At 40.7% G+C, this 19099-nt stretch overlaps 1 protein-coding gene across 1 annotated transcript; it reads left to right on the top strand.

Moving 5' to 3' along the window:
* Nucleotides 1–393: 393 nt before the first annotated feature.
* Nucleotides 394–16909, top strand: LOC138973561 (uncharacterized). The gene is made up of 5 exons (XM_070346276.1): nucleotides 394–529; nucleotides 1136–1282; nucleotides 4127–4267; nucleotides 10212–10346; nucleotides 14795–16909. Exons 2-5 carry the CDS (start codon nucleotides 1204–1206, stop codon nucleotides 15478–15480), a joined length of 1041 nt encoding a protein of 346 aa, XP_070202377.1. The 5' UTR covers nucleotides 394–529; nucleotides 1136–1203; the 3' UTR covers nucleotides 15481–16909.
* Nucleotides 16910–19099: the final 2190 nt, after the last annotated feature.

Here is a 19099-nt window from a genome sequence, read left to right as displayed (position 1 = left end):
ATGTAACATTGTCACGTCACAATACAAGTCATTTTTAGTAGGGTTAAGAGGCAAGGGAAGTATCTGTTTAATGCATGATCGTCATTTTTCATTTGGTAAGACACATGTCAAACAGCAACAGGGGACGGGTGGGGGTGGAGCGCATGCCAGAACTCAACAGTGGTAAGAGGGAGGACGCGCACGCTCCCGTACTTACGCAATAAAGCAAAACAGTAGCAAATCAGCCATTTGTGATTATACAAAGGACTATGAGTAAGCGTATGCCTGCCTGACTGACTGACTGATTGAAACAATGACTGAAGCAAAGATTATTCGGGAATTAACTATTGGCTGGCTGAATGACCGATTTAAGGATCCATGGACTGACCACACTTTTCATTGATTTCAGAGCTAAATGATTCCACAGCTTTGCACGGAGGGTCCTGCTCAGACACAACACCTTGTGTGGTTAATTCCAACCTTCAGTGCGTGAACTTCATCTGTCTGTGTAATGCTGATTTTAAGCTTAACATACACACTGGGACATGCGGTGAGTCTATATTTGCTTCACTTTCAGTGAAAATGATGATTGCTACTATTCATCTCTAGTCTTTCGAGAAACTGTTTTCATTGGTTTGTTTGATTTTCAGAAATCACAAAACTTCTGTCGTTGTCTTTTAAGGCCCCCCCCCCCCCCCCCCCCCCCCTCCAAAAAAAAAAAAATTGTCTGTTTACGGTATCCCGGCCGACCCTATTTTTTCGCGCGACCCTAGACTTTCTTTTGGCATTTGGGAAAAAAATGAAAAATAAATAAATAAAAAGAAAAACAAATATTTAAAAAAAGTCTTTGTTTTTTGGCAAAATAAAACTTAAAAATATGGGGGTTTTTTGGGAAAATTTTGTAAACAATAAAAAAAATACCGACCTACCGACCCTATTTTTTGGGCCTATGTTACCGTAAACAGACTATTTTTTGTGTGTGGCCTAATATTCTTTTAGGGATGCTTTGCTAAATTGTCAGTGGATATTGCACTTTGGTCATAGTCTGTCGACATTTTGTTTTGAATACTGTGTTTTCAATAAAAAATCACAACCACAAAGCTTCTACCATGGGCCTTCAATAATTTTTTTCGAATATGCTTAATTGGATTTTCAGAGGCTATTACAGAAAAAACTGTTGGCCATAGTTGCACCTCCAGTGACACAGATTCGTGTGACGACACAATGACGTGTGCGGGTGACGCCGGGTCCGAGATGTGTGTGTGCAACGCAGGAACAACGGGAAGCCTAGGGAACTCTTGCGGTACGTTTAAGCCAAGTTACACAATCAAAAGTTGACAGACATCCCGAAAGGCATGATGTCAATATTCATAGTTGTGTCTCTTTGGTGCTGTGGTTCCTTAAACAAGTATACACATGTAGTAGAGGTGCAATGCCAAGGCACTGCGTACCCCCAGCGAAGGACAAATCCGCTCTCTCTCTCTCTCGCTCTCTCTCTCTCTCTCTCTCTCTCTCTCTCTCTCTCTCTCTCTCTCTCTCTCTCTCTCTCTCTCTCTCTCTCTCTCTCTCTCCCTCCCTCTCTCTCCCTCTCTCTCTCTCTCTCTTACTCTCTCTCGCTCGCTCTCTCTCTTACTCTCTCTCGCTCGCTCTCTCTCTCTCTATCTCTCTATCTCTCTCTCTCTCTCTATTTCTCTCTCTTTTACACACACACACTCACGCACACACACACAAACACTAACACACACACATACACTAAAACACACACGCACACACACACACTAACACATGTAAGGACCACAGTAGACTTGGTAACTTTGGAATTTCTACCCGGCCAAAGCGGCTTTGGGTGGCGTTTGCTGAAAACATGAATAGTCATATGTTACCCACCGTATTTTAGTTAGTATATTTCCATTTGTTGGTGAACTTCGATCCCCAACCGTAGCCGCAGTTAGTGCACAAAGACTCCTTCTGTATCATGTATTATCGGCATGACAATTTCTTAAGTCGATTACAGTATAGCGTTTGTGGGATACCTTCAGGATTCTTTATCATGTATTATTGGCATGACCATTTCTTAAGTCGATTACAATATAGCGTTTGGTTTAAGCGTGTTTTTATTAATTTCTTGTATACATGTTATATACAGTTACAACATTAAGAAAGTTAACAAGCAGACTGCTTATGGACACGTTCTAAAACTGATAATCAATACACATTCTGATAACAAGACATGGCGAACAAGTGATAACTTCAACCCTTTTCTTTCAAAATATTTCATAATATTTCATACAAATAAAGAGAGAGAGAGGGAGAGAGAGAGAGAGAGAGAGAGAGAGAGAGAGAGAGAGAGAGAGAGAGAGAGAGAAAGAGAGAGAGAGAAAGAGAGAGAGAGCAAAGCGTTATACATTACTATTTGGAACACTTGAGTTTCTAAAAAGACAAAAAAACACTAAGCTCATCAAATTAACTCTTTCGTCCCGGCAAACCTCAACAGCGGTTATGAAATCACCCCTCTTTCATTCCTGCCCACCGCTACAGCGGTTATAACGGTATCTCTGTCACATGGGCCTTGCTTCACTGACCTCCCCCACTGCAAGCAGGACTGGGAATGTTGTGATAAGCATCTCTTGGTATGTGACTGGATGTGGGAAAGTACCTGGCACCTAATTAGTCATTTTCGCTTGCAGAAATGGAGTTAGAAGAAGATATGAACAGTGCTGACCAGTTGGTTGTGTAGTTGTAAAGTTGGCAAGAGAGTGGGACACACAGTGACAGTGATACGTTTTCAGAGGATAAAGTGTATGATAATCATGCTGATCTGTGTTAACTAAACGAGGAGAGAGCAGAGCTTGCAAATGTGTTAGTAAATGACAGTGTCTGTGGTGATAAGCTAGAAGATGAAAATGAGCATTTGTTTTTCAACTCTTCACGTTTTACACAGGTTAATTACCTGTGACAAAGAGACATTTGTCATCAGTGTATAATTATTTACATGTGGTGGTGTATATAAATAGATAATGCTACATGGCTTGCTGTGTCGTACCAGATTTATACGATTTTTTTTTTAAATATTGAACTGCAAGCGAACGCTAGTTGTTCACTATTTGAAAAAGCAACGAGTGTAAATCTGGTAGGACACAGCAAGCCATGTAGTATTCTGTTTATCCTACATACTGTACTTACGTGTATTTTACTGAAAATGTCCTGCAGTAGAGGCAGCTAAATTGAAGACGCTTGTTTTGGAACCTCGATCTCTTCTAAAGCCTCGTGCAATCTATCACGTCAAAGCAAAGAAACGTCACTCTGAAAGTGTGGCGTGACGTGTTAGTTCTAAAAATTCATCAATTAGCAAGCACAATTTGTGTTTCTATAATGACGTTTGTCTCGGTGACTTTGGCATCATAAGCAGTGGAAAAAAAGGTCCCTGTCAGACTTGCTTGACATGACCTCATTTACATGATATACACACGTGTGATTTGAACAATTATTATCTCACGAGTGTCTCTCTCACGTATGTAGGATAATGTGCAGTACATCCTCTTGAAGTATATGTGTTTTGTAAGCAGGATTAGTAACATTTTGGGTTGTACATTCAGGAAACAAACGTGTGCTTACAGCGGATACGTACATCGTGACTGTGAGAGCAAAATTACCTCAAAACTCTGTGACTTTAAGTGAATGAGACAATATGCATGCTTTGGATATACTTGGGCTGGGTTAATGTGGTCATCAAACTGTAAGTACACAAGCACGTTTCAGGTTCTTTAGCATGTTTGTGTGTGAAGAAGGCCTGATTTGTGTGTTTGTCACCCTGACAGTAATTGTCACATGCACAACACCTGTATGTCCCCCTGTTTGCGACAATGACATTAAAACATGACAGAGAGCTTCTTTGTTCAATTACCTTTACATCAATATATAGTTGTCGTACCTTGACTCATTGTTTTTAAACACATTTGTGTTACACTGAAACACCCTATTTATTGAGCAAATTTCTTCAAGAACCCAGGAATGAAGGGTATATTTAGTACTAAGATAGGCAGGAACAAGGGGAAGTAATGACCAACGAATAGCAGGGCTGAAAGAGTTAAAGAATAAATGTCTATGGTTCTATATATATTCCTTGTGTGATTGTACAATCTGACAGTGAATGTGACATCGACCAAAGTAGGCGCTGCGTGTACCGATGGTTCAGGTGGAGAGTGTGGAGCACACGCTACGTGCTCGGCGAACAACGGAACCTGCGAGTGCGATGCAAATTACTACGGAGTCACCGGGGGAGATTGTTGTAAGTTCAGTGAACACACACACATACGATACACGCACGCACACGCGCATGTATACTCTTTTGCTCACTTTCACCAAGTAATTCCTACACACACACATACGCACACACACATTCCCCCATCAAGTAACACTCACACACACACACACACATACACACACACACATACACACACACATACACACACACACACGCAATGAACCCACAGCATCCGACTAGAAATTACACTAAATACATGAGCTGCTTCTTTGTCTCTGTAATACAACTATTGGTATATATATATGTTGTATATTTCGGCTTCAATAAATACATAATGGGCTCAAAAAAATACATCATAGTACGGATTCCGGTTTGGCCGAGGAACTATACTTCTGCCTACCCTTGACTCTGCACCGAACATGTTTTAGTGGATTGAAGAGCATTGCTCACAAGGCTAAACAAAAGAAAACACAACATTCACAGAAGACAAAACCATGATACGTATCTGAGGTATGCCATTCAATAAACAAAGCGTTTATCTTTACACTTTGGGTGCAGGTCGAGTCAAAAAAGAATAAAAAACAAGAAATGCCTTCGAGGTAGGAAAAACACCCCCGTCAAAGGGAAATAACCTTCTCAGTTGGTGGCAGTGAGAATGGTTATTTCCCTTTGACCATTAATATGTGCCTCTATAAGTCCTTGTATAATTTTAATCCACCAATAACTCCCTAACCGTGTGTTTGACTGGTCCCAATTTTTGTAAGGACCGTCTCAGGAATGTATAGAACCTGTTCACCAAGTTTGGTGACGATCGGTCCGTTCATTCTTGAGATCTATATGCGAACACAAACACACAAACACATCGACCGAATCCTATACACACCCCTATACCGGGGGTGTAACAAAAGCGAAGAATCAACTGATAGTGATGTAGCAATTAACGAACCTCGCTGTTCTGAATGGAGGTGAAGCTGGAGTAACCTCCCTTCCACGAACACTGCACCACTGATCTAAAAATGCACACTGATCTAACACAACAATAATTAAATGGCACGTTGCACTGACACAAAGTGAATCAATGAAACACTATGCAAGACTGAAAATGAAGTGGAAACAACTCTTAACTGCACAGCGGGTCGAGTTCTCCAAACACAGTTTCATCTAACCTTACGAAAAACAAAGTTCAGTTTGAACAGAAGCACGATGCTCGACAGACAAAACCATAGCAATTACAAGGTAAAATAGCTTTCCTTGTGTAGCGAGCAGCGTCTGCAGTTAAAACACACTCACACTAATGTCAACAGCGCTGATTCTAAATCTACATTGCAACCTTAGATAAATTCAGCGACACTCAATTAAACAATGATTGTACCATGTAAACAAACAACATAGTCCAGCATGTCCAACTGTTTTGCTTTACACTGCAGTACGTTCATGGTTATATGAAGGTATCCAAAACCTTAGCAAGCGTGTATTTCATCCTGATGGAGTAAAATCAGTCCAAACGGCATTCAACACGCAGTTTCAAGGAGCGGCCATGATACCGATTTAGACAGAATTGACACTACCAGAATGAGTTGATCAACGCAAGCATGATCGGACAAATTACAGGACCATAACAGGCTCTTTTTAAGGTCAGATAAAGCAGTTGGGGTTGATTTAATGATATAGGTAAGCATCTACAGATGCAAAAACCGATCAGTAAATCTCAGGTTTTGTGTTGCATCAGTCTAATTTTACACAAAATGCATGCTCAAAAAGCGACCAAATTCGTCTGCTACCGAGACTTCAAATTCCCCGCGGCTGCAAGCCCTTGGCTGTGACGTCACAAGGGGGAGCCAGAAGCGAAAGTAGCAACGCTCGGTGTGCGTCTTTGCTGCAGCTGTGGATGGGCGCGTACTCCCGACATCATGCTGAGAGAGTGTGCTGCTGCCGACTGTTCGGAGTTGCAAAAAAAAAGACTCAGGCTTGAGTTTTTATTTGTTTCTATCCGACTGGGTAACGTAACAACTACAACGACGACATTAACACTGACAGCAACTCGAAAACCAAGAACAACTACGATGTCAGCAACAACAGCTTTACACTGATAAACTGTAGGTGGAACACGATTGATTTGACACGTTACAACCTTGATTTCATCTACGACGACGACAACAACAACATCAACTTTAAATTCGAGAACATAATTATACGTCTTCAGCAACATAGCCAACAACAAATCCGATAGAACTTCAACTACAATCACAACAGTGATCATGGGCTGCCTAATCTATTTGTTGAGTCTGGCAGACATTTTACTTCCACCCTTGAGAGAGAATGTTTTTTCCTCGTACACTGTGTGCCTCAAACCTAAGAGGATACAATTCTACATTAATCCCCGATTATCCACCGAAATAGGTGGGACACTTCCGTCTCAACTCGGACGCCGCTGTAAGAACAATCTCCAGTAACATACGCTGATAACGATACAGCTATCTGCTCGCTCCTAAGCCACTCCCCCAGCCTGTATGTCTACACACTGGCACCAATTAAACCTCCAACTGAGCTGTTAACCCGTGGTTTGTAAACATGTACAAATATTGTACAAATTACGTCGAACCTAAATCCGCGATTTGTAAAAAAAATGTTTAAAACAATTCTCTATTTAGCATATTGTCCCATCGCTGGGAAATTCGGATCGCTTCCTCCCAGTGGAAAGCTAGCAGCAACAGAGTCGCGCTACCCCAAAGTCAAGGGATCCATTAGATTTGTTTTTCTTTCTTTTTCCATTTCGTTATTTTCCTTCAGCGCTGACGAATTCGGATCGCTTCCTCCCAGTGAAAAGTCAGCAGCAACAGAGTCGCGCTTGTGGTCCAAGTTGTGGAAATGTCCAAGTTGTGGAATGTGTCCAAGTTGTGGTATGCGTCCAAGTTGTGGTATGTGTCCAATATGTGCAATGTTGTGGTATATGTCCAAGATGTGGAATGTGTCCAAGTTGTGGTATGTGTCCAAGTTGTGGTATGTGTCCAAGTTGTGGTATGTGTCCAAGATGTGGAATGTGTTCAAGATGTGGTATGTGTCCAAGATGTGGTATGTGTCCAAGATGTGGAATGTGTCCAAGTTGTGGTATGTGTTTAAGTAGTGGTATGTTTCCTAGTCGTGGTATGTGTCCAAGATGTGGTATGTGTCCAAGTTGTGGTATGTGTCCAAGTTGTGGTATGTGTACAAGCTATTGTAATGTGTCCAAGGTATGGCATGTGTCCAAGTTGTGGTATGCGTATAAGATGTGGTCTGTGTCCAAGTTGTGGTATGTGTCCAAGATGTGGTATGTGTCCAAGTTGTGGTATGTGACCAAGTTGTGGTATGTGTCCAAGATGTGGTATGTGTCCAAGTTGTGGTATGTGACCAATTTGTGGTATGTGTCAAAGACGTGGTAATATCGTCATGTGTCCAAGATTTGGTATGTGTCCAAGTTGTGGAATGTGATGGGACAATAAAGAAATGGAGAAAAAAATATAATAGATTCACTGACTTTCGGGTAGCGCGACTCTGTTGTTTCTAACTTTTCACTCGAAGGAAGGGACCCAAATTTCCCAGCGATGGGACAATAAAGACAAGTCGCGTAAGGCGAAATTACTACATTTAGTCAAGCTGTGGAACTCACAGAATGAAATTGAACGTAGTCCGCCGCTAGTGCAAAAGGCAGTGAAAGTGACGAGCCTGTTTGGCGCGGTAGCGGTTGCGCTGTGCTTCACAGCACGCTTTACTGTACCTCTCTTCGTTTTAACTTTCTGAGCGTGTTTTTAATCCAAACATATCATATCTATATGTTCTTGGAATCAGGAACCGACAAGGAATAAGATGAAATAGTTTTTAAAACGATTTCGGAAATTTAATTTTGATCATAATTTTTATTATTTAAATTTTCAGAGCTTGTTTTTAATCCGAATATAACATATTTATATGTTTTTGGAATCAAAACATGATGAAGAATAAGATAAACGTAATTTTGGGTCGTTTTATAAAAAAATAATTCATTAATTAATTTTTAAGCCACCAAGCTGAAATGCAATACCGAAGTCCGGCCTTCGTCGAAGATTGCTTTACAAAAATTTCAATCAATTTGATTGAGAAATGAGGGTGTGACAGTGCCGCCTCAACTTTTACAAAAAGCCGGATATGACGATATCAAAAGTATTTATCGAAAAAAAGAAGAAAAAAAACGTCCGGGGATATCATTCCCAGGAACTCTCATGTCAAATTTCATAAAGATCGGTCCAGTAGTTTGGTCTGAATCGCTCTACACACACACACACACACACACACACACACACACACACACACACACACACACACACACACACACACACACACACAACACACACACATACACCACGACCCTCGTCTCGATTCCCCCTCTATGTTAAAACATTTAGTCAAAACTTGACTAAATGTAAAAAGGAAGAAAAATCCCATAGATCTCCCTTGACTTTGAGGTATCGCGACTCTGTTGCTGCTAGCTTTCCACTGGGAGGAAGTGATCCGAATTTCCCAGCGACGGGACAATCTAGTAATGACATGGAGAAAGAAAACAAAATCAACGGAGTCGCGCTACCCCAAAAGTCAAGGGATTTTGTTTTTGTGCCTTGACTTTTGGGATGACAAGAAGATATCGGGAACATTAACGTGATTTGTAAAAAAAATGATTACAAATCACGGGGCGCGCAGACCCTTGATTTTAACTCCCAGGCTCAAAACTGTAAGGTTCAGCAGCTAAAGTTGCTTCAATGAATACGGCGTCTGACGTCATCGACAATGTTACCCAGAATTCACCACTTCCGTACTCTCCCAGACGTTCGAGATACAATGGCCGCCAGATCGGAACGCGAAAACGCTTTGCTTCAGCCACAACATTCGTCGGATTATGGCCTAAACGATTCCGAAGTAAACTAAACCCTGTGAGGGAAGGTGAGAAAACAATTTCCTACGGCATGCACATGTCTGGTTAACCTAAGTCACGCCAAAACGCAAATGAACGCATTTTGACACCAAAAATAGCCTGTTGGGGTCCTGTAACTCGGAGAGATATTTCACGTTCATGAAATGACTGCTTAAATCTAAAGAAAGTTATTCAGTAAAATGTTAGTTTCTTTTAGTAATTCTACACTCCAACACAGAAATTAAACTAGAACTGGGATCCGAGTCAGCCAAACCGGTTTTGTCAACTGTAGCCTGGAACTGTGACCTTGGACCGACTCAGAACCTAAATCGAAACTGTCCTTGATTCAAGGAAAAATCTATTGTGTGTGCTTTCTTTACTATCTTGAAACTAAATTCACAGCAAATCGAACAGTGGTTTGAATGTAGATTTAACACAACTTTACGGATGCACTTGTTTGTACTTCATTTCTTCAGCGACGTGGCTTTAGCATAGGGTAGTGCAAAGGAACACACCTCGCTGGCTCACCTATTTTACACACCACAGACAACTACAGTGCGTTGTTGTTTTCCACGTTGTCTTTGGTGTATGCATGGGATATACAGGTTACAACACTCGTGATTTTGTATATGGCTTGTATTTCAGTCAAGACCCAGCGGGAATATCATCGGGATCCACGAGCCTGTGGTACAAACCGTCCTGTGTCAACAATTCCACTCACCTTCTGAGATCAGGCCGGGCTTTCCCATGGAATAAGACCATGCCTCCCCTTGGACACTACCAATCTAAAACTCAACAACGCGGCTTCTCTCTGTCCAGATTATTTTGATCAGATTATTTTTTTAACTGACTATTCTGGCTTCTTATTGAACGTGTTACCCCCTACAATCTAACAGTATTCAGCAAGCAGTCAGGATGTTTAATTTGGCTATGTGTCCAAATTGAGGGATGGTCGTATTTTGTGTATAAGCCTGATCAGCTCTGAGATGGTGAGCCGAATCGTTTACATGGCAAGGCTTTTAACCGAAAACCGATTTGTTTCAACAGATCCAGGGGTAGGGAGGCCTGGCGGCGCCTGCAAAGGTACAGCCTGCGATGATCCACACGCTGAATGCTCTGCCTCAACGCCACCAAAAATATGCGTGTGTGCAGATAATTATTTTGAATCAGCGGGTGTCTGCGGTAAGTTATTGCTCTACATGAAGTAGAACAATTCTCTACATATGTCAGACATTCAGTCAAACTGTCAGTTCAGGTCTCATAAACAGCAAATGTACAACTAAAGACCGTATACTCGTAGCATCGTCAGTCCACCGCTCATGGCAAAGGCAGTGAAATTGACAAGAAGAGCGGGGTAGTAGTTGCGCTAAGAAGGATAGCACGCTTTTCTGTACCTCTCTTTGTTTTAACTTTCTGAGCGTGTTTTTAATCCAAACATATCATATCTATATGCTTTTGGAATCAGGAACCGACAAGGAATAAGATGAAAGTGTTTTTAAATTGATTTCGACAATTTAATTTTGATAATAATTTTTATATATTTAATTTTCAGAGCTTGTTTTTAATCCAAATATAACATATTTATATGTTTTAGGAATCAGAAAATGATGGAGAATAAGATGAACGTAAATTTGGATCGTTTTATAAATTTTTATTTTTTTATACAATTTTCAGATTGTTGATGACCAAAGTCATTAATTAATGTTTAAGCCACAAAGCTGAAATGCAATACCGAAGTCCGGGCTTTGTCGAAGATTACTTGACCAACATTTCAACCAATTTGGTTGAAAAATGAGGGCGTGACAGTGCCGCCTCAACTTTCACGAAAAGCCGGATATGACGTCATCAAAGACATTTATCAAAAAAAAGAAAAAAACGTCTGGGGATTTAATTCCCAGGAACTCTCATGTCAAATTTCATAAAGATCGCTCTACACACACACAGAGACACACACACACACACACACACACGCACATACACCACGACCCTCGTCTCGATTCCCCCTCTACGTTAAAACATTTAGTCAAAACTTGACTAAATGTAAAAAAGAATGTTTTCAAACACATTTTATATTAAATCTAAATAAGAGAAACGAAGTTCACATTATTGTTTAATAATCGTAATCTTGATATCACAAACTGTTAATACTTTAGCAATCTTGTTCATGGTACTCTTTATGATTAAGCATGAAACAAATGTGCTGTACACTAATAAGTTACTTAAAATACAATTGACAAACAAACACACAAAGAATAAAACAATACAATGGACAAGGACATAACGAAAATAAAAGTTAAAAACATAAACTGCTTTACTGCTCTTTCAAAATAATGTTGTTTTAAAAATATACACAATATGCCTTCACATGCAGAAACGGAAATAAGCATAACTTGTGACACTTTTAATGAATCAGAAACAATTTTGAAACACATAAAACAAAAAGTAGACACACGTTTTACCCTCTACCCTCATCTCTCTTCTTTCATGGAACGATACATTTGAACAAGTAAATGTTTGCCTTGAATACATTGTAAATGAAGATATGATGATCAGATTCATTAGACATTGATTCGATGAATGTTCTGTTACACTTTTGAAATATATACGAAAATACAGATTCCTAACTTCAGCTCTCATACTTTGAAAAAAGTAAAACAGCGACCACAAAGGTACAATCGTGACTAAGAATTCCAACTTGCCCTTTGCCACATTGTTGCATGCAGATTTGTTTCTACAGTTAACTACCTTGTAAGCGTCCAGTAGCGAGCAAACGCCCAACCATACTTCATGTCAACAACTGTGTAAAGGATATAATACCTTTTAACTACCCCATCCCTTCCACGCCACCCCCCCCCACACACACACACACACACAAAGGTACAAAAAAAGTTTCTTAAAGATGTTAACATCTTCGCAAAATACTGAGATATAATTCCAGTGAATAATAACAATATGCTGCGATGAGGTCATAGCGTTGCGATCATTCTTTTGCAACTGCAGTCTGGATAGTCATGCCAAAAGTGGACGAAGAAATTACAGATTCATCTAGTACGTGTTTAAGAGGTCGACCTAGGTTGATTTAAAGAGATCGAATGAACGAACTTTTTTTTTAATACGCAGTGTTTGACACGTATCTTACCACCATCACCCACCCCCACCCCTTCTCTCTCTCCAGGATTTTGCTAGATGGCTCTGATCAGGACACATGAACTAACTACAATTATAATAATTTAGTGTGTGCAAGTTTGTGACTTTTGTTTAGACACACGTGCTGCTGCTCGTAACGCTGGATATACGAAGCAGATCTTGAGTTATCATTTTCATTCGTGATATGAGCATTTGTTTAAAACTATGATGCAAAGTGATTGTTGTGGTTAGTTTTCATGTTCCATTCTGGCGAGGCACTTGCATACACACAAACGTGTCTGTGTCACAGAGAAAGGTACACGGAGGGTATAGTCATTTTTGCACAACAATCGTACTAGCATTCTCATACCAAGTGATCAAATACCGCTATTTCTCATGAGGAATAGATTCAGTACAGGGTAAAGTAACTAGAAACACCCACCCCCTACTTTGGGCGTAAGGGGGATGGGCGCGTGCAAGATAGTTTACGATACAAGTCATTTCTAGATTGTCTCAGTTCAGGACTTAAGTTGTAGTGCCACTGCAAATTAAGATCAGTGGGCGGCACCAACCTTGCCTTTTTCGGATTTCTTTCTCTCACAAAGCAATGCAACTTTCAGTAAAATAAGGTTTCTGCAGTATATATTCTTTGCACAGATACAATGTTGCACATGCCAAAGCGAGACGTTTGCATCTGCAAGGCATGTTTCTTTTGAAGAAAACCCACATAAGCTCAGTTCCATGCCGGCAGCAGAAGCAGGTTCCGAGGTGAGAAGTGTGTGTTGAAGGAAAATAGTGTCAGGTTCAGATCTTCTTAACTCCCAACCACTCTCCTGAAACGGTGGAATATGTTCGAGTGTTTCCCTTCTCTTCCAGATCAATGTACACCAACCAGAAAAAAAGATTCCCCATGTGTTGTAGTTCACGTGATCACATTCTGCGAAGTATTGGAGCATCTCAGCAAATGAAGAGAGAAACAAAAGCCAGTCACTGTCTCGAAGTGATGGTGTGAAGCGCAGAAGAACAAACACCAGTTGCATGTAGGTTCTCCAGAACTGACATGTTATGTGGAAAACTGGCAAAGAAGCTTTCAAAGTGAGTTTGTCGGCATTGTTTGTGGGAGCTGTGGTTTCTCCAATGCTCAAGATTTCGTCAAGTCATGAAGATTTCATGTACCGCCCAATCACCTTCAAAAAGTGTATGTGCAAATGAAAGACCCCCATCTTTCGAACTTTTCCGTTTGCGTTGCCATATTGCAGCATTTTGGCCTCACAGTACTGATGCTTGTCAAACGCCTTCAAATAGTTTTGTCATTGCTTGACATTTCTTGATCACTGTCCAAATGGTGTCAAAGACAGGGGCTGGAGCCTTGTTATGAGCGGACATGGGCCAACGGAATATTCACCTCCCTGGAACCTTTTCTCAATATTGCTGCTGTCTTAGGCAAGTCAGCAACTGCACACTATGATAATGTCTTGTCCTCAGGCTTGTTCAACTCATGTCAACGTTTTCATAAAATGTTATATCATGTGTCCTCTGGTCTACCGATATTTCCTCGATATTGGACTTTGTTGGCGTATACGCAGTTATGCCAACTTTGTGTTGCTACTGAAGGACGAATAGCACACTTTATGCCAGACGAGCTTCTTCTTCTTCTTCTGCGTTTGTGGGCTGAAACTCCCACGTACACACGTGTTTTTGCACGAGTGAATTTTCACGTGTATGACCGTTTTTACCCCGCCATTTAGGCAGCCATACGCCGCTTTGAAAGGATTTAAGACATACGGAATATGCAAAATAACTTAAACATGTCAAATATCGCCTTTTCCATTTGTCCAACAAAAATAAAACATTTGTCAACGCCTTTATCACAATAATAAACTTAGGAATAGACACTAAATGTACCCACAAACACCAACTATGAGCGAAAATGTGTGAACATTCCTGTTTCAATGTCCGCCATTTTGTTTTTAATATGGCGGCCAAACTATTAGTGGAGCAAGGTGACACCCCCTCTGGAGATGTTCAAGGACATCTAATTGAAGCATCCAGATGGGATGTCAGCTTCTAACAAGCAAGGTTGACCAAGTTCACCATGTCCGACTGGAACTATCTAATCTCTCTATTGGATCATACGCAGAGCAGCAGAAATTCCCATGCCAAAAATAGATCGAGGGTAATGCACGGGTTTGTTATCTTTTCTGTAACTTCGACTCATGCATTGCGCTAAAGTGCTTCCGGTATCTTTGGAATAACAAGCCTGGTCTAAGCTGCTATCCTCAGCTCATACATACCGGCCCAGGACGACAACGATTTGTCGAAAGACACCTTACGCAGTAGACTTGAAATCAGGTTAAAACGTCGGTTTAGCTAAAGCAGTAGATAGTCTGTTTCTGATTCACATTTCTTTTGATGAAGGCACGCTGTTTGCTTTTCTTGCTTTTATTCGTTTAAACACACTTTGACAGCACATATACCTCAGCTTACTGACTCTGTCTTTCTAGCGGAAAAGTCAAAGCCAGGGCTGACACCACTCCAGCTATTGTCGGGTGTTCTTTTGGGTGTCCTACTCACCTGGCTCCTCATAGCTACCATTGTCTGGTTATGCCTGAACCTGCCCTGCTGTTACCTGGCAGCCAAGAGAAGGATGAAAGAGGAAGAAGACAAGAGAGCAGGAGTGTCTCCAGATACAAGACCACCTTCAACATGTACCAGAGTCCGGAATTACATTTTCTGCGAGGGTCTCAGCTATCTTAGACATCAGAAGGTCATTCAAACCGACGGTGAAGTTGAACAGGAATCCTCTAGGAATAGCAGCACAGACCATCTCGGTACGAAACTTCACGGACAATTGCAGGCCAGTCAACACATGCCAACAATTCGCGAACAATCTCAGGACAGTCTAGACAGTCCAGATGAAAGTTTAGATCATCACGAAGTAATAACGCCAATGGGTTTAATGGCATCACACCTGCATGGATTTTGGAACAGTGACGTGACACGATCAGGCCATCACTCACACGATCAGCATTCGTGTGATCAGTATGCACCACTTATGATAGCAGTGAAGAAGACTATCAAACATAAAAAAGCACAGGAAGCCGATAACAGACAAGGCTTTGACTCACACGACCCAGACCAGAAAGCAAATGAGCCGGTTCAAACAGTTCTGCATGCAATGATAAACTAAGAATGTATTGTTTCAACCTGAAAAAAGAAGCAACAGTCACAAAACCAAGTGCAACATGCAGGGATTAAGTACACCAACACAATATGTATAACGCGTGTGTGTTTGTGTGTGTATGCGTGTGTGTGTGTGTGTGTGTGTGTGTGTGTGTGTGTGTGTGTGTGTGTGTGTGTGTGTGTGTGTTCCTAGATGATCTGAGCTACTTGAAGAATTGTCACCGTGTCAACTAGTGATTGTAGGGTAATTTGAAACAGTACCTTTTTTCTGCTGTGACACAGCGGGCGCCAGCAAAGCTATGTTTTGGACAGCTCACGCGAAACTTGGCCAGTTCATTTGCTTAAAGGCCAACAGCCCTGTGCAGCTGATTGGTTATTTCATCGACACGACGACGCTGATTGGTTCTTTAATCGACCCGACGCCCACCGTCCTGCTATAACTCTCTTGTATGACTGGTCTGCCCTTCGCGTGAAAGAATAACAGTGCTACTTGGTTGTGAACTACTACCTGTGAAGGAATGTATCGTTTATGTTGTCTATGTGGTCCTGTTGGTTTAAAAGTTAGTAGGTCAGGGCTTGTGACTACTGTGTCCCATACAATGGCAGTATGGTAGATTAACATGTATGTAAAATGCAAGTGAGAGAGAATAATAGATGTTGTATATGTTGTACGGAAGTTGATTTTGTTGAACATTTGTTGTATGAGTGTATACCGGTAAAGTTGTTTTGGTCTAAGATAGAAAAGTGGATACAGGAAAAGATTGGATTAAGGGCTAAGTTTAAAATGCAGGATATAATATCTGGGTATCAAGACACAAGCTGTACATAGTAGAAAGATGAGAAAGTTTGTAAATCACGTAATTTTGATTGGGAAAATGTGTGTTAGTATTTTTAGAAAAAAAAGTAATTGTTGTGGATCAGTTTTCGTTATTTCTGAGTTTCAGATATTAATTAGAACAGTTGAATTGTAAATAGAAAATGTATGTGTGTAATTGTAAATAAAAAATGGCCTTTATTTGAACGGGTACTATGTTGTGAATCCGATAAAAAAAAAATATAAAAAAAATGAAAAAGGATGCTCGCCGCCTATTAAAAAAAAACCCAGAAAATGAAGAAAAAAAAAATTAAAATGAGAAAACGACAGAAAAGAAGAAAATAGTAAAAGGAGGGTTGAAGCAGCCTGCATGCGACTGAGGTCCAAAAAAAAAAAAAGGGTAGATTAACAGATCTATTCTAGCCTCATTACTTGTTATAACTCGTCATATGCTCATATTCACACCAAGACGAGATTGGCACGTCACCATTATTAATAACAAGTGTTCCATTCATACAAACGTCATTTAACGCGTTTAAAATGGACCAGAGGTATTGTTGCCACACCTGCTTGCCTCAACTGCTGAGCGACGCAAAAATGTGCTTCCTTTTTCTTTTCATTTGCCTTAGGCCAAAAAAAAAATAGTCTGTTTACGGTAACCCGACCGACCTTATTTTTTTCGCGCGACCCTAGACTTTTTTTTGGCATTTGGGAAAAAAAAATCTTGGTTTTTTTGTGCAAAATAACTTAAAAATATGGTTTTTTGGAGAAAAAAAGAAAGAAAAAAAATCCCGACCTACCGACCCTACTTTTTGGGCCTATGTTACCGTAAACAGACCTTTTTTTTTTTTTGGCCTTACCAGTACACATAGCTATCTCGTATAATTATGTTTTATCTAGAGTCGTTTGATGGTATAATGTACATGAGGTACAGAATACAGAATACAGAATACAGTATTTATTGAGCCAAGTGACATTAAAAAAACATTTTAAGCACAAGGAATTTAGCGTAGTGTTGGTAAAATCACGCACACACACACACCCACACACACACTGACACACACACACACACGCCCACACATTCACTGACATACACACCAACACACACACGCCCACACTACAGCAGTCACGATCACACCATCACACGCAGGGCAGACATGAGGTAAAACAAATGACAATCATCTATTAAAAGAAAAAGTACAAAGAGTGGTCTAAGATGCTGGTGGAAGGGTCTACACAGAATACAATTTTATAATCTAATGCATAGTTAGAACTAGCCCATCCCCTCCACCCACCCACTCATGAATGACTAAAATAATGCAGCTAAAAATATAGAAAAAAATAAAAATCACACATCAAAGTCCCACTCAACCCCCCCCCTCCCCACCACCACCACCACCACCACCTAACACTGAGTCACAGGATGTGGTGAGCTCACCGCCAGCAGGATCACCGACTGCGAAGCTGCCCAACTGAGGGATGGGATGCGTTAAGGGAGGAAACAGCTTGGGGGAAGAAAGAGGTCTGGAGACGTCGAGTGCGTGCCCCCAGGGATCGGAATCGACGACCTGATGGCAGGCGCTCGAAGAGGGGATGGCCAGGGATGGTACCTGGGAACTTACGCCTGCTCTCCGCTAAAGAATAGCGGTGCAGCCTTACACTTTTCAAGTACCAGTATTTTACTCGATAGATAAGGGCTAGAATGTCGTTTGCTCTCGCTGTGAGTCTGTTACTTTTGGGGCTTGTCTCCTACCCAACTACTGGAGTATGAATTATCCTGTATCCCATATGCTCCCAACATCTCTTGTTTTCTCTTTTGTTGTTGTTTGTTTGTTTGTTTGTTTGTTGTTGTGTGTGTGGGGGGGGGTATGAGATTAAGTGTTACATCTTTCGTAGCACAATAAGCATTTTTCCCTGATTAACTGCTTGAGATTTTTGGACTTGGATTATTTAGAATATTACAACAAGGACTTTTACTTATAAAAATATAAGCTTTATTTCAGGTGTCTGTATATCTCTTGCTACATAATGTAATGCAAGAGGGTGAACTTCTAACATTTGATATTTATAGTTTTTCTTAATAAAATTACCCTTATGTTTCAAGAATGTGTTATGTCTTTAGTTTCTTCTTATATAGAGAATACTAAATGGCTTGCTGTGTTGTACCAGATTTACACGAGTTCTATTTTTAAATATTGAACTGCGAGCAAAGCGAGCTGTTCACTATTTGAAAAAGCAAAGTGTGTAAATCTGGTACAAAACAGCAAGCCATGTAGTATTCTGTTTATCTTACATACTGTACTTACGTGTAGTTTACTGAAAATGTCCTGCAGTCGAGGCAGCTAAATTGAAGACGCTTGTTTTGGAACCTCGATCTTTTCTAAAGCCTCGTGCAATCTATTACGTAAAAGCAAAGAAACGTCACTCTGAAAGTGTGGCGTGACGTGTCAGTTCTAAAACAATCATCGAAGGTAGTTAGCGAGCGCGATTTTGTTTCTATAATGACGTTTGTCTCGGTGACTTTGGCATCATAAGCAGTGGAAACACAGGTCCCTGCCAGACTTTCTTGACATGACCTCATTTACATGATATACACACGTGTGATTTGAACGATTATCTCACGAGTGTCTCTCTCACGTATGTAGGATAAAACAGTGTTTGTGCATGTATGTATGTGTGTGTGTGTGTGTGTGTGTTTTGGAAGACAAGGATCGAACAACGTCAAAACATACGAAACACATGGGCAAAATAAGACTCAAATCAACTTACACAAAACACACACAGACATCACACGCACATACACACACACACA

This window comes from Littorina saxatilis, linkage group LG8 (genome assembly GCF_037325665.1).
Source record: "Littorina saxatilis isolate snail1 linkage group LG8, US_GU_Lsax_2.0, whole genome shotgun sequence".
Lineage (NCBI taxonomy): Eukaryota > Metazoa > Mollusca > Gastropoda > Littorinimorpha > Littorinidae > Littorina > Littorina saxatilis.
This window is presented reverse-complemented; position numbering and strand designations above follow the sequence as displayed.

Excerpts from the sequence above, each read along its gene's own strand:
- LOC138973561 (XM_070346276.1), top strand. The coding sequence starts at position 1,204 with ATGACGTGTGCGGGTGACGCCGGGTCCGAGATGTGTGTGTGCAACGCA. Across the intron at positions 1,283-4,126 it reads AAGCCTAGGGAACTCTTGCG|TGAATGTGACATCGACCAAA; the intron begins GTACGTTTAAGC and ends ACAATCTGACAG. Across the intron at positions 10,347-14,794 it reads TGAATCAGCGGGTGTCTGCG|CGGAAAAGTCAAAGCCAGGG; the intron begins GTAAGTTATTGC and ends CTGTCTTTCTAG.